This window comes from Gossypium arboreum, chromosome 5, assembly GCF_025698485.1.
Source record: "Gossypium arboreum isolate Shixiya-1 chromosome 5, ASM2569848v2, whole genome shotgun sequence".
Classification (NCBI taxonomy): Eukaryota; Viridiplantae; Streptophyta; class Magnoliopsida; order Malvales; family Malvaceae; genus Gossypium; species Gossypium arboreum.
This window is the reverse complement of record NC_069074.1, coordinates 14699082-14721419: the sequence shown is the minus strand read 5'-3', so window position 1 is coordinate 14721419 and position 22338 is coordinate 14699082. Positions and strand designations below refer to the sequence as shown.

Here is a 22338-nt window from a genome sequence, read left to right as displayed (position 1 = left end):
TTATCAAAGTTATAGCTAGAAAAACATATTTCAACAAATAATCTTGGATGGCCTTAGTAATTAAGAAAGTACAATTTTTCAATAAAATTTTTAGTATATAACCCAAAATATCAATCTAATCACAATGCCATGGACATGAGGTGAGCTGAGCAGGTCGGCAGGGGGGAGTGGTACTGTGCTGAAAGCAAACCCGTACCCATCAATGACAAAACTGCCAGGTCATGGAAGCAAGCATATTAAAGTTGAAAAGGGCGAATTTTGGGGGGCTGTCAATGATTGAGTGGGGGTCTAATTGAATATAATGCAAAGAAAGATTTTGTGACTTCTTATAAATCAATATATATGTGTCTCTGAAATAGTGATTACAGGACAAAAAAGCGAAGGAAGCCCAACAAACGACACGACCAGCTAAGCCCGCCCCACCATCAACCGCCACTTCCCCCATCATCACAGTCTTGAGAGAGACTCATCCGTTCCTTTTAAAGTAAATGACAACGCTCCACAAAATTCCTTTGTTTTTTTACACAATTTTGCACCGTACCCGCACTAACCGTCCATGTGGATAGTTTCACAATAATGGAGGCAAAAACTGGTCACCTGTTTTATGTTTCTATCTGCTTGTTCAATTCAGTAAAAAGATATTTGCGTGTTTTGGCCCTTGCAAAGACTGGGGCTTCAAGGTAGCCAAAAGACAAACCGATGTTTACCTTTTTCATTTTTTATAATTGTGATGAAGATAAAAGTTAGTTGAATTTAAATTTAAACTCTTATTTCATATAAACAATATATATTTATATTAAAAAACAACCTTATTGTTATTAGTAGTCAAGAGTTCGATCTTTACTTTAGATATGAAATAATTTTAAAACGTCTAATTTTATAATGTGCTTGTAAAAATTATTTAATAGTATATTCGAATGAATACCTTGAAAACCCCCGAAATAAATCACATCGGCCTTCCCTTATTATGCTCTTGAAGGTGGCTAGGTATCCGTTAGGCAACTCAAATCTTTTGCTAAAACTACAACTGCTGCAGTGTTGCTGCTCCACCTGAGCATGAATCACATGCTTTCTTAATTTCAATGTTGGACAATATACATATATATATATATATCCTCAGGTATGATAAGAATATATTAATTCCTCCGTCGACCACGCTAGTTATTGATATATATATGGACAACAGGAGGACATATTTTGCAGGCATTGATGAATGGATCTTTCGACTTTACCTACTATAGGGTTGAAAAGTTATGAAATTAAGAGAGGCAGGATGCAAGGAAAGATAGATTTTGTTTTTCTAAAAGATCATTATTTATAGAGAAGGATCGTATATGTATGTGGAAGATTGTATGAAATTTCAGCTTCAAATAAGTCCAATTTCTTCATCTATTTCTGGGTGTCCCTATGCCAATTGATAAAAATAAATAAATAAATAAGGAAGACAAAAGAGAAGGCAGTATTTACGCAAAGAAAAGACACAGTAGCATTGCAGGTAAGGTTCCAGCAGATGATCAGTTCCAGGGAAGTTCACTCACAGCCTCATCCTCCTTATCCTCTCCACTCTCCCAGTCCTGTTATCCATGTGAGTGACTCATCTCAATCACAACCCATGAGCATCACAAAATAAATGCACTCTGATCAGGGATGGATCAGGGGACATGGGCGGTCGCCCCATTTGAATTTTTAAAAATTTTAAATTTTATATATAAATTATTATGTATTTTAAATTTAATGTTCATGTTATATAACATTCATTCCACTTATTCAAATTGTATTTTATATAATTCGCCCATTAAGTTATAAAGTAATATTTTATGTTAACAAAATATTTTTTAATTTTTAATGATATAACTTTAATAATAATAATCAAATATTAATATATGATAGATCTTGAAAGATTAAATTTAGAGACTTAATATAGACTTTAAAGTTAAATTTCAAAATTAAATGATTTGGCCCGTATCTATACATATTAGGTTAGTGATTTTCTTGTATTTTAATTTGTATGTCTTGCTAAGGAATTATTTTCTTCTGATAATGTGCCAACACTGCAGAGAGAAAAAAAAGGAGTTTGATGCAGAGATTGAGAGCACAGAGTATAAAAATACAAATTATCTTCTTTTAACTCCTTACACAAAAGACCTCTCCGTAAATATTTTTGCATAAATTATATTCTTTATTTATTTGACTTACTATATTTTCCTTTTCCTAATATGTTGTTGTTTAATATATTATTACAGTCTTCAAGTTTTTCAATTAAATTATGGTCAACAAAAAAGTTGAATCGTTTTTTAAGAAAAGGATGTCAGAAAGCAATAATAATCGATCGGTTCCTCAATCTTCTGTTATTAGTGGGAAAAAATCAAATATTGAATTTTTAATATAGTACTAATTATTCCTTTTATATATTGAAAAGAAATATTTAATTTTACATAGTTTAAATTTTTCTTTTAATTTTTATAATTAAATCGTTCATATTTTTAAAAAACATTAAATTAATTTAATTAATAAAAAATATTAAAAATAAATTAACACTTTTTACATTAATAAATATCATTCAAATTTAAAATTTCAATCCTAAATTAAAATCCTAGATCCGTCGCTTACTCGATGATGCAAAAATAATCCGTGCTTCATATTCAACTTTAATTGTTATAGGGCACGATTCATAATTCCTAGCCTGCTAGCCCTACATGAAAACCAAACCAGCACTGTTTTCTTTGCGGTGTAATTATCATCCCTTACTGACACGCTCCAAAAATACAGTTGAACAAAAAATCAAGAAAATAAAAAATTGATGTATTTGGTTTGGTTCGAATTTTATATTATTTAATTTAATTTTTGATTGGTGTTATTATTTAAACTACATAATTTGGATTTAATTTTTCATAAGAAACTTATTTCATAAAAATAAATCATGTTTAAAGGAATAGCTCTAATAGATGTTTAATACATTTAACTTTCTTATTATTATTATTATTATTAAAAAACTAGATAAAATCACACAAAAAGTAAAGTTATGAAAATATTTCATAAAAATTATAAAATGTAATTTTATATTAGAATATGTGAATCATTTTTAAATATAACAATTATAATTATAATTATAATTATAGAAAACAAGTTATTAAACGTTATAGTATTTTATTTATAAAAGGAATTTTTCAATTGTCAAATATATATATATTTGATGGTTATGAATTTAATTGATTATATGAAATATTATATAAAATGTCTCAGTTATAACTAATTAAACTTATCAATTAATTAAATTAATTAAACAAATGACAAAAAAAGGTATATCAATGATTTATGTATTAGATTTTCTTTTAACAACTTTGAATGATTTATCAATTTCAACTTACTAAATTCATTTGTGAAAATGGGTCTTAAAAGAATTTTATTGGATAAAATGATATATTTGATATATGATTAGTCATATAATTATAGTTATATAAATGTAATACCCCATACCCGCATTCGAGACCGGGATAGGATACGAGGCATTACCGAGATTTTCAGAATAATTTCAATTAATTTATATTATTTAGTATTCATTTTCATGTTTCATGTAACATTCTTTTCATATATTCAATTCAAAATATCATATATAATACGATACAATACTTAAATTGCCATATTTACATGCTCATTTAAGATATACGAACCTACCTGACTAAATTGCAGAAATACCAAGATTTAGGGTCATATTGGTAATTTACCATTTTCCCAAATTTCACCCAATATTAAATTGATAATTTCATTCAATTTATTAATTTAGATAATAAAACAACTCATTCCCTTCAATTTAGTCATTTTCGACATTTTTACAAAATTACCCCCCAAAGTTTTACTTTTATTCAATTTAGTCCATGAGCTTAAAACATGTAAATTAGCCATGCCAACTGAATATTCATATATATTTTTCCTCCTCCTCCTCTCCATACCACATCCTTAATGTATATAACACACTTATAAGTAATATTATCTATAATTTTTATTATTTACTTTTATAGATATTCAAGCTGTCCATCTGTGTCATAGTCACTAAATTATTTATATCTGGAGCTATAAAACTCCAAATTAAGATCCGCTAATTTTCCCTGAAACTAGACTCATATATATTCTTACCATAAAAGTTTAAGAATTTTTTTTTTGGTTTAGCCAATAAGTACAGTTTATTTTTTAAAGTTATCCCTGTTCTGCTGTCTGACAGTTTCAACCCTTCTTCACTAAAAATTAATTATCTCACAGTACAAAACTCGGATAATATTCCTGTTGATTTATCCTGAAAATAGACTCATTAGGGATTCTAAAACTATAACTTTAGGCCTCTAATTATTTTTCTCCAATTTTTGGTGATTTTCCAAAGTTAGAATAGGGGAACCCGAAATCATTCTGACCTTGTCTCACAAAATTCATTATATCTCATAATTTACAATTCAATTGCTTATATCGTTTCTTCTATAAGAAACTAGACTCAATAAGTTTTAATTCCATATTTTATTCATCCTATAATTAAATTTATACAATTTTTGGTGATTTTTCAAACTTAGACTACTGCTGCTGTCCAAAATAGTCTTAGTGCAAAATGTTGATTTCCTACTTTTAATTTCAATTTAATCCTAACTAAATTCACTTACTTTGCTATCTTAATTCATACTTTGCTTCTACTCAAATTTTAACCAAACTTAGACATAATTATCTATTTTTCATCATAAAACCATAATTTTGAAATTCTTTCAATTTAGTCCTTAAAGCATAAAACTTATGAATCACTTTACAATTCAATCCTTATTTCATTTCTAACTTGAATTTCTATCAATTTAGCCCTTAATTCATCTTTTTGTTCAATAAGAACAATGTCTTATAATCAACTATCTTACAATAAATCAACTTAACTTCATCAAAACCTTGTTCTAAAGTTTCTAAAACATCAAAATTAAGTAAAAAGGGCTAAATTGACATACCTATTTAAACCTCAAGCTTCAAACCTTAATTTTCCCTTTCTTCTTTCTTTTCTCCTTTCTTTCTTTCTTTCCCTGCTTTTCGTTTTGCCTATTCTGTTTCTATTTCTATTCTTTTTTTTTTCTTTATTTCCTTTTATATATATACACACATGTATTTATTATTTAAATAATAAGTATTATTTATTTATTCATGTGTATATTATTAGTACATTTGTATTCATTTATAACCATACATTTGTCATTATCTAATATATTTATCATATAAAATCTTATAATATAATTATTTAATTAATAAATATCTTTTATAATTAATAAATATATTTTAATACTTAAATACAAGCATTACAAGTGTTTGTATTTTTTTATTAATACACTTGTACCCAATCATTACCACACATTTGTTTTACTTTTATTTATTTATCATATAATATTAATTTAATAATAATAAATACACTAATATTTACTTAAATAATAAGCAAATACATACATGTATTACAAATGTGTGTATTATATTTATTACACTTGTATTTTATTTTTCCATATACTTAGCACTCTTTTTGGCTTATTTACTTATTTAGTCCTTTCAATTTTCTTTATTCTATAATTAAACTTTCACACTTCATTCAATTTAATCATTTTATCCAATTATCATTAATTTAAGCTAGTTTCAAGAATCGACCAATCACCCCGATCGCTATAAAATGTCTTGACTTGGTAAGTCTATCAACTATCACCCAAATAGCATTCTTTTTGCTTGCTGACAACGGTAATCCCGTAATAAAATCCATCATGATGCGATCCCATTTCCATTCAGGAATATTAATAGGCTGAAACAATCCAGTAGGAACCTGATGTTCTACCTTTACCCGCTGACAAGTCAAACATTTACTTACAAATTCTACTATGTCTCTTTTCATCCCTGGCCACCAGTATAATTCCCTTAAATCTCGATACATTTTCGTGCCTCCGGGGTGCATAGCAAATGAACTATCATGAGCTTCCCGTAAAATCAACTCTTTAAGCTCAGAAGTATTTGGAATACAAATTTGATTTCGAAACCTCAAGCATCCACAATCATCAATACTAAAATTTTCTGCTGTGCCATTCTGTACCATCTCTCTTTTCTTCAATAATTTGTCATCTTCCAACTGAGCTGATCTAATCTGATCAAACATTACTGGTTTTATTCTCAATTCGGCCAAAAGACTCCCATCATCACTGATACTAAGCCATGCAAACATTGCTCTTAATTTAATTATAGCTTTTCTACTTAATGCATCAGCTACAATATTAGCTCTTCCCGGATGATAGTCTATAACACAATCATAATCTTTCAGAAGCTCGATCCAACGCCTTTGTCTCAAATTCAATTCTTTCTGAGAAAGAAGATACTTCAAACTCTTATGATCCGTATAGATGTAGCATTTTTCACCATAAAGATAATGTCTCCAAATCTTCAATGCAAAAATCACAGCTGCTAACTCAAGATCATGAGTCGGATAATTCCTTTCATGTGGTTTCAATTGACGAGATGCATAGGCTATTACCTTCCCATCCTGCATCAATACACAACCCAAACCACTCAAAGAAGCATCACTATACACTACAAAATCTTCACCCGATTCGCAATGTCGAACCGGTGCCTCGCTAACATTTGCTTCAATGTTTCAAAACTTTTCTGACACTGATCATCCCAAATAAAAGGAACATTCTTCTGCAGCAACTTGGTTATCGGCAAAGCTATCTTCGAAAATCCATTTACAAATCTTCTATAATACCCAGCTAAACCAAGAAAACTACGTACTTCAGATACATTCCTTGGTGCATTCCATTGAACAATTGCTTCAATCTTTTTCGGATCAACTCGGATTCCATCTGCAGATACTACATGTCCCAGAAATACCACTTCTGATAACCAGAACTCGCATTTACTGAGTTTTCCATATAGTTGCTTCTCTCATAAAGTCTGTAGCACAATCCTTAGATGCCGATCATGTTCTGACTCTGACTTTGAATAAACCAATATATCATCAATAAAAACCACCACAAACTGATCTAAATACGGCTGAAAGATACGATTCATGAGATTCATAAAAGCAGCTGGGGCATTTGTTAACCCAAATGACATTGCCAAGAACTCATAATGGCCATACCTCGTAAGGAAAGCTGTTTTCGGTACATCACTTTCTTTTACCTTCAACTGATAGTAACCCGACCTTAAGTCAATCTTCGAAAACACAGAAGCTCCTTTCAACTGATCAAATAAATCATCAATGCGAGGCAACGGTACTTATTTTTAATTGTCACCTTGTTCAACTGCTTTAATCAATATAAAGTCGCATAGAGCCATCTTTCTTTTTAACAAATAATACCGGAGCTCCCCACGGTGATATACTTGGTCGAATAAAGCCACGATCTAACAAATCTTGCAATTGTATCTTTAATTCTTTTAATTCTGTAGTGATATCTGATACGGAGGTATAGAAATCGGTGCAGTACCCGGATAAACCTCTATAGCAAATTCAACTTCTATCAAAGCAGAACCCGATAATTTCGTGAAATACATCAGGAAATTCGCAAACTGTTCGGATCTTGCTACATTGACTTCCAACCGAATCTGAGTTAATAACATATGCCAAATATGCTGAACAACCCTGTTGAAGTCATTTACTAGCCTTTATTGCTGAAATGATACGTGTCGGCCCACTAGTACGAATACCGTCTACTTTAATCCGATCCCCACTGTCTGTTTGAATACTAAATTTCTTTTTATAACAATCCAAAATCACTCCATATTTGGATAGCCAATCCATTCCCAATATTATATCAAAATCCCCAAATGGCATAATCAACAAGTCAACAGGAAAAGTTTTATTCTGTATAATTAACGGGCATCTCGGACATACTCGATTCACTAATATTGTTTGCCCCAACGGACTCGACACTTCTACAGACACTCTAGACATTTCAGATTTTAATTTCCCCGATTCAACTAATTTTGAATTAATATAAGAATGCGAAGATTCAGGATCAATCAAAGCATAAACAAGCTCGTAATACAAGAAAATATACCGCCACCACATCGTGAGCATCACCTTCTTCTCGTTTTCTGACCACATAAGCTCTGGCTGGTACTCTGGCTTCAGACTGCTGAGTAACAATATCACTGCTCCTTCTACCAGCACCTCATTTGGAAGCCGAACTACCCCTACCTGACCCTCTGCCTCTAGTAGTAGATATCGATCATTGTGACGATACAGGTGCAGCACTATTGGTGTTCGGACAATCTCTAATAAAATGGTCTGTAGAACCACATCCGAAGCAACCTCTAGTTACTTTCCAACATTCTCCTCTGTGTTTCTTCCATGCAGGCTCACAATTCGAATTTCTACACTTCGAGATGGACCTCTCACACTGCTAGTAGATACTGTCATCTGTTTACCTCTGCTTCTACCACCTCTGTCTGAATTAAAACTGGATCTCCAGTCACTTCTTGATTCTCTGAATCTCTTCGGTAATGGATTAGAACTAGTAGTTCCTATACGTTTCCCAGCTGATTTACCAATTTCTGATTTTTTATCCAGGCCCAGTACTTGTTCTATCATTTTTGCTCGCTCAACTAGATTAGCAAGTTCAATAATTCTGAGACTTACCAATTGAATCTTGATTTCATCTCGCAGTCCCCGTAGAAATCGTTTACAACTATCAGCCTCGGTTGGAATATATTCTAAAGCATACCTGCTCAATCTAGAGAACTCTCGCTCATAATCCAGTACTGACATATTCCTCTGTTTCAACACTAAAAACTCTTGCTTTTTCTCTTCGATGTACAATTCCCCAATATACTTCTTCTGAAATTCTTTTTGAAACAAGTCCCAGGTTACTTGATCATCCGGTAAATGTCTAACCACAGATTCCCACCAGAGATACGCTTCTCCTTGTAACAGTGATACAGCACATATTAGACTCTCTCGGGGGGTGCAGTCTAATTGTTGCAAAACTCTTTTTGTTGTTTCCATCCAATTTTCAGCAGCGGACGGATCATCTCCTTTTAATCCTTGAAATTCTGTGGCACCATATTTTCGTAACTCTTTAATCGGGGCCTGTTTGACAGTAGGTACAGATGTAGTAGCAGGTATAGTTCTCACTATATGCTGTAATGCATCAGCTATATCTCTTAACAGTTGTGAGGTATTTCTTTCTCTCCCTACGTTAGGAGGTTGATTATCTAACTGATTCACACTAGGTGTAGCGATTCGATTTTTCTAATTCTCGACTTCCAAAGATACATTTCTGCTCAACATTATCCAGTCTTTCATCTGACATTTTATCTATAAAACAAAATCAAATAAATATATTAGCATTAAAAAATCCCGACTCAATTTCGACTCGACAGTGGCATGTACTCCTAAACTCACTTTCGAGCCCAATTTAGCCCGAGAATCGGCTAAACCTGATAGCTCTGATACTAAGAACTGTAACACCCCCTAACCCTAAACCGTCGCCGGAACGAGGTTATGAGGCATTACCGGACATATTAGACAACTTACGAATAATTTACAATTAATATAACTTTCATAGTATAATATAATAATTAAGTCCCTATATTGGACTCTCGAAGTTCAAACACGTATTAAAAGTAGAACGGGACTTGTTCGAGTATTCCGAGAATTTTTTTTTAATAACTATCATAGCATCATTCTAAATTGATTAAAAACTTCATTCATTTAACCATCTAAATCTTATAATTCATCCTTCACTACCCAAAGTAATATACATATTCAAGTGACTAAACAACACCTATGTACATGCCACCTTTACCCAAAAGAAAAATATACATCACCAAATTTGTGTTGGAGTCGGGATTGTTCGGATGTTGAAGTGGGACACTTGACTTTTACTAACTCAGCACGGAAACAACTGTGACACGAGTATGGATATACTCAGTGGTATTACCATAATTCAAAATATATCATCAATAATAAAATATAAATATTAAAATACATAACAATTAATTTCTTAAATACTAATTCATACTTTATTTTTATTTTTATTTTCATCATTTCATAAAAACAATTCAATTTAATTATTCGTCAATTAATGTATTTTTCATAAACTTGAATTGAAACTACTTATGAACATTTAGCTCATACTTTTGTCTTTCTATCACAATTCCAATTTTTATTCATAATTCAATTTCTTTTCTTTTTTTTTTCAATGCCTTAAATTCACATTTCAATTTTTCACCTTATTAACGTAACTCGGATTTTGGCGGATACACGGATCCAATCAAACACACCAATATGGCACCCAGTGCCTCATCGGATAGTTCGAAGTAATAGTTGACACCCAGTGTCTCATCGGCCTAGCCGAAATAAAGTTGGTACCCAGTACCTCATCGAATCTATCCGAAGAAATTTAGTGACACCCAGTGTCTCATCGACTCGAGGTCAAAGCATCCCTGAACACTTCTAATCCTATGGCATGCCAACTATATCTGACTCAGCCCGACTAGTTAATAGGGTATTCAATTTACTTTCTCAATTCTATATCACTTTCAATTCACAATTCAAATCACCATTCATTTTTCAATCAATACACTTTTCAAATAATCACTTATTTCATAATTCACTTATTCTATTCAATTTAATTCAATTTGCATCACTTTCATTTTCACTCAATATTCATATCAATTTCACATACTTACCTCAAGTCTTACTTACCATACGTAACAATTAAAAATTCAGCAATCAATAATAATTAAAATTCAATTATAGTAATACACACCGTAATTCTCCGCTTTTAGTCCTCGATGACTTTCTCCTTTCCTTTTGATGCTGATGCTTTGTGTTCTTTGTTGGCTACTGAAAATAATAGTAATTTACATTATTATTTACAGCATTAATTATAATAAATAATTAAATTTCTAAACAATTCCTACCTTATTCCCAATTTAATCCTAACTAAACTTAATTATTTTCTTAATCCAATTCACTCTCTTTTCTATTCAAATTTTGTCTAAACTTATATTTAACTATAAAATTTCCTGCATATTTTCCTAATTTCGAAATTTCTTCAATTTAGTCCCTACAACATAAAACTTATAGCCTAGTTTACAATTTAATCCCTTAATCAATTCTAACTTAGAATTCATTCAATTAAATCCCTAATTGCATAATTTGTCCAACATGAACCATATTTGGAAACATATGAACTCTTGAACTATCAACTTAATTTCATCAAAATCTTGTTTCAAAGTTTCTAAAACATCAAGATTAACTAAAAATGACTTAATTGACTTACCAAATTAACTCCAAGCTTCAAATCCTTAGTTTTCTCTTTTATTTTTCTTTCCCTTTTTCTTTCTCTTTTTCTCCCCTGCTTCCCGTTTTCAATTCTGTTTCTATTCCCTTTTGTTTCTTTATTTCTCTTTTATATTTATTTGCTTTACTTATTTAATTAGCATATATTATAATATATTTATTTTAAATATCTATTTTAACATCATTTACATATTTTACAATTGTACACATATTTAATTCTACATTTGTACCAATAATTTTATTACCTTTGTCATTATTTAATTTGTTTCTCAAACAAAAATCTCATAATTTAAAATTTTAATTATTTAATTAACAAATATCTTTTTACTTAAATTATAAGTAATTTAGTATTTAAATTACAAATGTACCAATATAATTTTTACACATGTATATTTTATTACCATATATTTATCAACTATTTAATTTATTTTAAATATAATATTCATTAAATAATCATAATAATTATAAAACTATAATAATAATTTTAATATATATAATACATACATTCAAGAAAAATCTTGATTTTTCTTCCATTTGTCGCCTCAATTTATTAAATGGCTTAATTCCCATTTTGATCCTTTTTATTTTCTATTACTTTAGAATTAAACTTTTACCCCTTTTTCAATTTAGTTCTTTTTGCTAATTATTCTAAATTAAGCTAATTTCACCTAATTAAATCCTAATTAGACACACCACTAGGCTCATAAATATTTTTAATAATTATTTTCAAACTTATTTCACTAAGACGGAGGCCCTATAACTCACTTTTCCGGTGCCCGTGGATTTTGAGTCATTACAAGTTCACTTAATTAAACTCTAATTAACCACTCGATTAACTTCGTAAATATTTTTAATAAATATTTACTAATCCATTTTTCAGAAACGGAGACCCGAAAATACACTTTTTCAGTAACGGTAAAATTCGGGTCATTACAATAGATACGTTTTATTTAATATCCTTAACAAAATGTATAAGAGGATTGGCAGAACTGACTCAGTTTTTTGATAGGTGAGTAAATGGAGTAGGCATTACAAGTTTTTTTTGTGGGAGAAAGTATAAAATATCTAAGGGGAAGCCGCATCTCGTTTTATCTATTATTGTATTTATTTTATGTATTTATTTTTTTTAGTAATTTCTACTTTATTTTATTTTAATTTTATGCAATTTATATATTTATATTATGTATTATATTTTCATTTTTTATTTATGGGAACAACTGAATAAATAGAACAAATAAAAAATAAATAACAATAGGGATGGATATATAAGAGAAAATTGGGCTTTTTTATTCTTCTCTAATTTTTTTGTTTAGCTTTTCTCGAAAATAAAATATAAAAAATAGGCATTTTAGGTTATAATGGATCAATGAATTATTGGGCCGAGCTGGATTTGAACCAGCGTAGACATATTGCCAATGAATTTATAATCCATCCCTATTAATTGCTCGGGCATCGACCTAGAAAGAATCAATTCTAGGTTTATTGATAATACACAATCAACTTCCTTTCATAATACCCTACTCTCAAGGGGAAGTCGAATCTTCGCCGCTTCCTTGAAAGAGAGGTGTCTTGAACCACTAGAAGCTGGGGGCTCGCTATGCCAAAAGCGAGAGAAATCCCATCCCTCTCTTCACTTTTTACGCTTTAACGCCCCCATGTCGCCACATAAGAGAGACCTAGGGGTGTAAAAAGGATCCTATCAACTCATTCCAACCTAGGATAATAAGTTCATGGGATTGGTCTTACTTTATTGTCAAGAAATGAAAGAAGACTTTGATCTCCAAGTTTAATTCAGACATAGCTCACTTCTAGTTGGGTGTAGAGCAGTGTCAAACCAAAATACCAAGTACGACTACCTTGTTACGACGTCACTCCAATCACTAGTCCTGCCTTTGGCACCCCTTTGCTTGCCGTTAAGGTAACAACTTTGGACATGGCCAGCTCTCATAGTGTGAATGAGCTGGAGCGGACCTTGGAACAATAATGTGCCTTGCTTCTCAAATTTTACCATTCACCATTCAAGAAATTAAATATGATTGAAGTTCCAAAACCCAAAAACCTTTAATTGGTGCATATTCAGCCAGGTATCTTCTCACCATTCACTTACTACACCCGAAATTTTGTTTGGTTTTCTTTCTTACAAGTCTTTCTTATGTGAACTACTTGACTTAATTTACATACTTCATACAACTATATACCTATCTATATATATCATTAGAAAAAGTGCTTTTGAATTGTAGCAGTTGGTTGAACGGAAAACAAAGAATTGTAGCATTTTGTGATTCAAAAGTCTCCCATTACCTTCCTCACTCCAATTCCAAAACAATGAGAAGCAACAAACCAGTTTTGTGTGTGGTTCTGCTAAATTACATTCGCCCAGCTGAGTTTCTCTGATATTCACAAGTGCCGCGTGGTCTTTGTATAAAGCATAGGTTCTGAGTTATCCCGTACTGTTTTCCCATTCGTAAATAATTAACGCCAATAATTATAATGATTGATGGGGGTGTCATTTCCTATAAAATATCTGTCCTTCAATCTTTCCCCGACTACACAAATAAAGTAATCGAATCCCCCCTTCCAAATTTTGCTCTACAATAAATACATGTTACCTTTCCCTTTTCCAGTATAATTCCCTCTAAACATATAATATATAACAAGCATTCTTCTCCTTCAAGTCGACTTGTTTCCTTTCCTGAGAATTGTTAGGTAGCTAGCATTTTTTTTTCTTTGTGGCCCAATCCTCCTTTCGTTATCTTCCTTTTATTTTCAGTTAAGGATAGTTATATAATAAGAGAACTGATAACAAGAGATAGACGTAGACAGCCACCGTCTACGTGCAGTGATGTCCAAGTAGTTATCAACTGAAAATCTTAAGTAGTTTCCTTTCCTTTTCTAATTTTTCTAATTTTTAATGTTATTCATGCAGATGAATATGTTGTGCGAAATTGCATATTGATGGAAGAGTAAAATGGCGGACGGTGATAATGTCATGGTAAATGTTAACCAGGTAAAAATGAAGAGATAACCCGTTACAAACATGTTGAGGTTTTTTTTTGACAATAATGATAAATTTGATCCTCAATATTTACATATTTTATCAATTTGACTCTTAATCTTAAAAAAAAGTCAAATAATATTTTTTTAGTGGAAATAATGACTAAAACATTAACTTTTAACGTTGTTGGTATAACAACTCACATGACAGTTCATATATACGTAATGCTAACATAACATCATTTTTTTATATTTAATGTTAATAAATACTTAAAAATTATTCAAAATAAAATAAATCAAAGTTAAAATTTTTAAAATATAAGAAGTTCATAAAATTTTTAAAAATTAGCGAGGAATACATGTGGATTATTATGCAAGCTTTCGTGTTTAAAAATTTAACATTTTAGTTAGTACTATCATTAAACAAATCATTCCGACTCTTTTTCAATAGGTTGATGGTCAAATTTAACTCTTTTTAGAAGATTGAGGGTCAAATTAAACTAAAAAAAAATAAGGGCTAAATTAATAAAAATATAAATAACTTTGTTTTATACCTTTTTATTACTTATGCAATTAATTTAAGTGAATTTGTTGGGTTCAGGCTAAGCTCATGTATTATCTTAATTTTATATATATAGTTTACCCACGCCTGTCTATCTTTATAAATTACCAGCTTTAATCCGATTAAATTTTTATTATTATCTCTATATATTTTGAAAACATGCATTTTGAATATCAAGTAGGTATTGGACTTTAAAGGAATAAATTAGACTGTTGAGCCCAAAATCAAAATATTACCTAAAATCAGAATTAAATAGCAAATTGAATAATTGTGTGTATTTTGAGATGCAAAATGGTAGGCTAATAAAGACGTAATTGGCGTTTAATTTCATCAAAAACCAAAGTCAAGAATGAATTCAATGAAAACGAAAAATATTTAATGTCTTTTGTCCAATTACATCACCATGTGAATATTATTACATAAAGAACAAAGTGGCCACCTCTTTTCTGTGATTTTCTCACTCCAAAATAATAAAAATAGAGACACCTAAAGACATATCCTGTTGACAATTAACAAGAATGATGGACAAGAGAGAGCTGACCGATTTATCATTATTTGTTTGTGGCAATAAAAATGGGATAAAATCTAGAGTGTAGGCAGCCCCAACGGGGAATATGCGATATTGTTGCAATGTTGAGTTTCAACCTTGTAATTATTAGTAGCTCTCTTCATCAGGTTAATTAGTTGGAGGTGGTGGTGCAAATTCGCCAATATCCTAGCGTTTTATAAATGATCAGAGTAGGGATGGCGGCATAGCTTAGCGGACATAGAAAGTAGTAACATTGCATGGGTTGCTTATAGCTAGCTGTCCATTCATTCCAAAGGCCATCCGCATTTATTATTACATTACCTTCTATTTTCAGATATCGGTACATGCTAAAACCCGCAAATATCGGTACCCAATTCACATCCACTTCATTTTTGCATTGAAGATTAGATGTGTTAAATTTTATGATTTTTCCAATCCAGTTCGATTCTCTAATTTTAATTTTGAATTTAGAGCTTTTAAATTTATTTTTTATTAAAATGAATTTTATTTTATAAATATTGATGTTATTCTTTTGATAAATATTTTCAAAACAAAATAAAATTTCAAACTGACAAGAAAAATCAATAGATCATACATATTTTTTCAAACTAATTCGAGTTGAATTTTGATTAAAAATTAGTATAAATATTTATTTAATTCCAATTAATTTTAAAATGAATAAAATTATCTATCTTTAAAGGAAAAAATTCTAAACTTTTATAATTGTTTATATATATAATTTTTTAAAATTTCATAAAACCACATAAAATTTTAAAACTATAAAAAATTAAAATGATAAATTTGAAACTTTAAAATAATAAATTATCAAATTAAGTTTATCATATTAAATTTATATATTCAAACTTAAATTTTGATTATATTATCTAACTTATTTAATTTATTTCAAATATCATTTAAATCTACTAAAAAATACAAATCAAATTAAAATAATAAAACAAGACTCATTAATCAATTCAATCCAACCCTCATCCACAGTCCGTAAACAAAAAGACATGCAATTGAACTTTGTCTCCGAAGTCAAAAATGAGAGGGAAGAAAAAAATGAAAACCCGTATAACGTTTCCATCGAACGGAAACAAAGAAAATCTTCTTTGTCCCAATCCCTCCTCTGTCCCATTCTCCCTCATCACTACCGTACAAACCGCTTATATGATTAGCCGTTTTTAACCTCTCTTTTTCTTTTGCCTCTCTTCGATCTCCGTCTTCTGTTTTGATCAGCCTCTACACATGGATTCAGACCCCCCACTTCTGGAGACATACAAGACCCTCTTCACCAACTCCAAGACCTCTTCCAACAACCACGACCACCGCCTTGTCGCGGTGGAGGAACGCCACCTTCCCTTGATTGATCTCAGCCGTTTAAGCCATAACGAGACGGAGAAGGAAAGATGCCAGAAAGAGATAGCTAGGGCTGCAAGTCAATGGGGTTTTTTCCAAGTCGTAAACCATGGAATCTCGATGGAGTTATTGGAGATGTTGAGGGAGGAGCAAGTGAGAGTCTTCAAGCAACCTTTCCACCACAAGTGCAGGGAAGACAAGTTCTTGAATTTCTCCGCTGGTAGTTACCGTTGGGGCACTCCAACGAGCTACTTCCTTAGGCAATTATCGTGGTCTGAAGCTTTCCACATCCCCGTGAACGATATCTCAAGGTATGTTTTAATCAATTTACGGTTTTTTATATTTTATTTTTCTTGACGATATCTCTTTCTCTTCATCTCCTTACCTCGTTTCTTTTCGACAAATTCGGCAAAACAAATAGTAACCAAGAATTAAAGAGCTAACAAAATGAGTTTGTTGTTATTATATATGTTCTCTTTAAGTTAAGACGGTAAAGCCTTTTGTTTTATCTATTAGTATAATTTATGTTGTATATACTGATATTTCATGTCGGCATACAATTTAAGTTTACCTACGTATAGTTCTTATTCAAAAAAACCAACTAATACAACGATGAGACAAGACAACAACGCTCAAATCCATACTGTTTTTTCTAGGTTAATCCGATTGCTGTAATATAATAAACTGTTTTAAATCTTTGTCATACTATTATTTTCTGTTTTCTTTATTCTATATGTTGTGTCTAAGTTAAGTTTGTACGATTTAAAAAAAAAATTGAATTTTGGATAATAATAAAAAAGGTTTTTGTTTGTTCACAAATAAAGTAGGCAGTTATATGTATTTATATGAGAATTACTAGTTAATATATATGATTTGTTTTCAATATTAATGTAAATGATCTCTTATAAAACTCAAGCTTAAAGCTTGCTTAGAAGAGCTGATAGTTGTAGACATTACACTGTTTTTAATTATGGCATGGAAGAAGATGTGATGAATTTAATCTTTCATACTTGTCTAGGTAGTATGTGATTAGGTGGGATAAGTTTTATTAATTTACTAAAAAATGGATTAAATGAAAAAAATAAAAGTTAAATAGTTTAATTTAATATTATTTGAATGGAACAATATTATGAAAATATTTATTGGAAAAGTTGACTAAAATTAATGGATAGCATTACATTTTTTTTAAAGAGATAGATTATGTTATAAATATTCAATTTTAAAGAAAAAGAGTATTTTGGAAATTAAAACTAGATTCTTCTTTTCTCTAAATAGTCATAGAATATGGTTCACAAATATCATATTAGTGTGATAGATTATTAATATAATAGTCCGGGGTCAATCTTGATAGGATAAAATTTTCAATTGAGTTTTATTTTTTTTAAACTTTTTCATATATCTTATAATTAAGAACATGTATTATCCTCCCAAACTCAATTAAATTTAAAAATTTCACGGTTAATATATCATATGAATTTCCTTAATATTACCATACGGTTTTCTATGTTAAATAAGTTTTCAAAAATTTAAGTTACAAGAACAACACAAGAATAACAAATTAAATAATTACACATAACACGTCACAACTTGTCTGGGTGGTGTAGTTGGTTATCACGCTAGTCTCACACACTAGAGGTCCCCGGTTCGAACCCGGGCTCAGACATTTTTTCTAATTTTTCCAACTTTTTATAGTTGGTGGTCCTCTCTGTCAACTCGTACTACATTTACTGGGACTAAGCTTCAGACTGAGTTACTAATTTTCACATGTAAACATCAGGAATCACAGCTCCATGGTCAGATTGTGTGTGGTGGTGTCACCCTATTTGTGGAATTAAGCTGCAACGTTTCAGTAGCTTTTTTCTCAGATTTAGTGAGACAATTCAATGTTCGCTTTTATTTTATTTTATTTTTTTCAAAGAGGTTGGCATTTATTTCTTGTGGTCATGTTTGGTGGTAAGTGTATGGAATTTAACACACAGTACTGATACATTGCACCCTGATAAAAGAAAATGGTTCTGAAAAATCAGCATCAAATCCTTCAAAGTAACATGGGTATTTTCCTTTCCTTTGCAATTCCATTCCATGCATGTTCTTCTCGTTTTTATCTATGGCGAGTGGCTATGCATCAGCCCCCATAGGCAACGGACCCTCCTGACTTGAGGGTCACAAGTTTTATTTAGACGACCTCAGTCAAATATTCCAGTCTTACAACAAGGAAGGAAAAGCTTGAAGTGGCCTCACCAGTGGCTCTCGTTTTTGCTGATTTTTACCACTGCTACTCCCTACTGTGTGTGTGGACCCACTTCCCCATAGTTGGGAGATTCCTTTTCTATCTTCTTTTTTCAAACTACATACGTACATTCACATACATACATACATACATACATACAAGTAATGATTCTAACACCTCGTAATGTGTTAACCAGCACACCAATGGAACCGTTTGCCACAAAAGTCGCCATTCTTGCTCAGAAATTAGCTGAAATTTTGGCAGAGAAGTTAGGTCACAAATCGAGTTTTTTCCAGGAAAGTTGTTTGCCAAGCACTTGCTATATCCGGCTGAACAGATACCCACCCTGCCCGATTCCTTCAGACATTTATGGTCTAATGCCACACACTGATAGCGACTTCCTAACTATATTGCACCAAGATCAAGTCGGAGGATTGCAATTAGTGAAGGATGGACAATGGTTTGCTGTTAAACCCAATCCCGAGGCTTTAGTCATCAACATTGGAGATCTATTTCAGGTGATCAATTTCATATATACCGATCACCTTCTTTACCGGTTCGAAAATAGTTAAGGGTGTTAAAAAGCTTTGATTGATATTGTGCAGGCTTGGAGCAATGATTGTTATAAAAGCGTCAAACATTGTGCGGTGACGCATCCAACGAAAGAAAGGTTTTCAGCAGCATATTTCCTTTGCCCATCGTATGAGACAGTGATAGAGAGTTGCAGCATGCCCTCGGTTTACAGAAAGTTTAGCTTTAGGGAATATAGACAGAAAGTGCAGGAGGATGTTCAACTCCATGGATATAAAGTAGGACTCTCCAGGTTCCTTGTATAAATTATTATTATCACCAGCTAAAATTTATCGATTTCATCTTCTTTCTAGCTATATACATAGTTAGGTCATTAATTTGTTTACAAAAATATCTAAGCTCTACCCCATCCCAAGAAAAACTTACGGTATAACCTATAAGTCCTGCTTAATTAGAAAGAATTTTGTTTTACCTCGGCTTAATCTTTCATGATTTTTACTATCTTTAAGAAATAATATTAAATGAATTTCAGTTACTACAACTCCTTTTGAAAAGCTAAGAGCGATGTTAAAATAGTTAGCTTTAAAACTGCTTTTCCAATCAGACTTCAGAAGCTTGCCTTATATTTGGATTAGATACTAAATGTTAGTAAAAGAAAGGAATTTGAAGTAATTTTAACCATTTTTATTTCAGGAAAGAAAAATAAATCATTAACTATAATGAATTTCTACAGTTTTAAATTTTTCATAAAATTATTTATAAAAGAAATAGAAGGAAGAAAGAATAAAAAAAGAAGAAGAAGATATTTTACCCTTTTAATTTTTTGTTTTTCTTTTCCTAATTCTTATTCCATAATTGGGGTAATTAAATAAAATATTGAGATTTTAATAGAAACTCTTACTTTTGAGTTAAATTATTCATTTACTAATTCTGGTTTCATTTCTCTTTTTGAAATTTAGTTAAAATATATAGAATTATATATTTGAATTTATTAGCGGCATCCAACTATATCAGTATCAAATTATTTTAGTTTCACATACTTTCGTACCTTTTTGTACGCTTAATATTTTAATAATTTAATTGTTAATTTTATTGATATAATTGTACTTATTATACATGTAAAAATTTTAAACGATCGATATCTCTATCATATCAATATATATAAATATATATATATATATATATATATATTAATATTTGTTAAAATTTCAAAGTTTTTACAAAAATAAATAGTTAGATTTTTTCTTGAAATGATAGTTAGAAAATTTTAAACTATATCAAATTTAGCATATATTATCTATCTGAATGAAATATGAAATATGACGTTTAGATCATTAAATATTAATCAAATAAAATATACATAAAGGTATACTATTGTAAGTCGATCTCTCCCTTTTATAAGGGTGTGTTTATATATAATTTTAATATCCAAAGTATGATTTATATATTTAAATTAAATTTTAAGAACAATTTATATTAATTTTTAAAAGCATTTAAGATTTATATTTCATGTATCAAAATATAAATAATGAATTACAATAAAGTAAAATTTAATAATTTATTATAATTTAATTTAATATATTTATATATAATTTTAATGAATTTAAGTATCATTTAAATATATATTTCTTACTTTATAACATTAAATAAATATTTATCTTCTCAAAATATTTTTCTAAACTCTTAAATATTAAATTAAATTTTTATAAAATATTTTAAAAGTATTTTCTACAATATTTTTAAATGCTAAACAACTCTATGTTCTCGCAAGCAAAATTATGACCATGAATTACACTAAAGTCATAAACTATTAGTATATTTATGTTTTGGTCACACTGAACTTCAGAAAGTTAAACTATGGTTATTAAACTATTCAAAAGCTTTTATTTAAGTTATTGAACTATTAAAATTATTATTGCACGGCCTTCTTTGCTTGCACCGTCGCACTAATTGAATACTTTCATTCATTCCCCTTCGCTTCTTTAATTCATTTTTTTTAATAAAACAACTTTTTAAAGTTACGAATCTACGAACTAAAATTCAAACAACTTTCTTTTCCTATTTTCGAACTGATCATTAGATTGATTTGGATTTAACGTATGCTCATTTACTTATGGATAGGTACTGATCCATTGTACCAATTATCAAATCGTTGTTTGGAGATCGCTAGCCGTGTTTAAAAAAAAAATTAACAATCCACTAACTTAAATAAAAATTTTAAATAATTCAATAATTATTTTTGTAACTTTTAAAGTTAAATGACTAAATTATAAATTTACTAATATTTTAATTACCTTTTATTTAAAAACTAGTGCTGAAATCTCATATTGTTTTGATTAGAAATAAGATATTATTTGTGTAGGATAAAGGTACATAATCATTTATCAAAACTTAATTAAAGCCCCAGTAATCAACTTCTTGGCTCTTGCATAATGAATGTAAATATATACGTATGCGGAATTGGGAATTTGAGAACATCATTTTCTTTCTTGCAAAATGAAATGACCTTAGAATATAAGAAATATTATTTCGTACATTAATATCTCCATAATATATTTTATTTATTCTATTTTACTTTTTTTTAAATACCAAGTGAAAATACGTGATTACAATTACTTTTTGAGTTAAGAAACTTGACGACTAATTATTTAAAGGTTAAAATATGTTGTTAGCCTCTATACTTGGATGAAGTTTGGATTTAATCCCTATATTTAAAAATTAAGATTTAAGACCTATTTTATTTATTTAAAATCTCTAAGTATTTTTTGTAAAAATGATCAATTTAAATTTTTAATTAGATTGTTCTCAAATGACATGGCATATAATTAATAGAAAAT

General features: G+C 30.0%; 2 protein-coding genes, 1 long non-coding RNA gene and 1 other non-coding gene across 4 annotated transcripts; 2 read left to right on the top strand and 2 right to left on the bottom strand.

Annotated features, from left to right (window-relative positions):
* Positions 1-743: 743 nt before the first annotated feature.
* Positions 744-5111, bottom strand: LOC128292710 (uncharacterized). The gene is made up of 3 exons (XR_008282644.1): positions 4974-5111; positions 1468-1574; positions 744-1050 (listed from the first exon to the last, which is right to left on the bottom strand). It is a non-coding gene; the product is annotated as an uncharacterized LOC128292710 (long non-coding RNA).
* Positions 5112-6930: 1819 nt separating this feature from the next.
* On the bottom strand, positions 6931-9299 carry LOC128292617 (uncharacterized). The gene is made up of 5 exons (XM_053027480.1): positions 9263-9299; positions 8318-9180; positions 8069-8275; positions 7483-7590; positions 6931-7173 (listed from the first exon to the last, which is right to left on the bottom strand). Exons 1-5 carry the CDS (start codon positions 9297-9299, stop codon positions 6931-6933), a joined length of 1458 nt encoding a protein of 485 aa, XP_052883440.1.
* Positions 9300-16382: 7083 nt separating this feature from the next.
* Positions 16383-19962, top strand: LOC108450299 (gibberellin 2-beta-dioxygenase 8). Its single transcript, XM_017747858.2, has 3 exons — positions 16383-17051; positions 19167-19488; positions 19576-19962. Exons 1-3 carry the CDS (start codon positions 16630-16632, stop codon positions 19804-19806), a joined length of 975 nt encoding a protein of 324 aa, XP_017603347.1. The 5' UTR covers positions 16383-16629; the 3' UTR covers positions 19807-19962.
* Positions 18330-18403, top strand: TRNAV-CAC (transfer RNA valine (anticodon CAC)). Its single transcript has one exon. It is a non-coding gene; the product is annotated as a tRNA-Val (tRNA).
* Positions 19963-22338: the final 2376 nt, after the last annotated feature.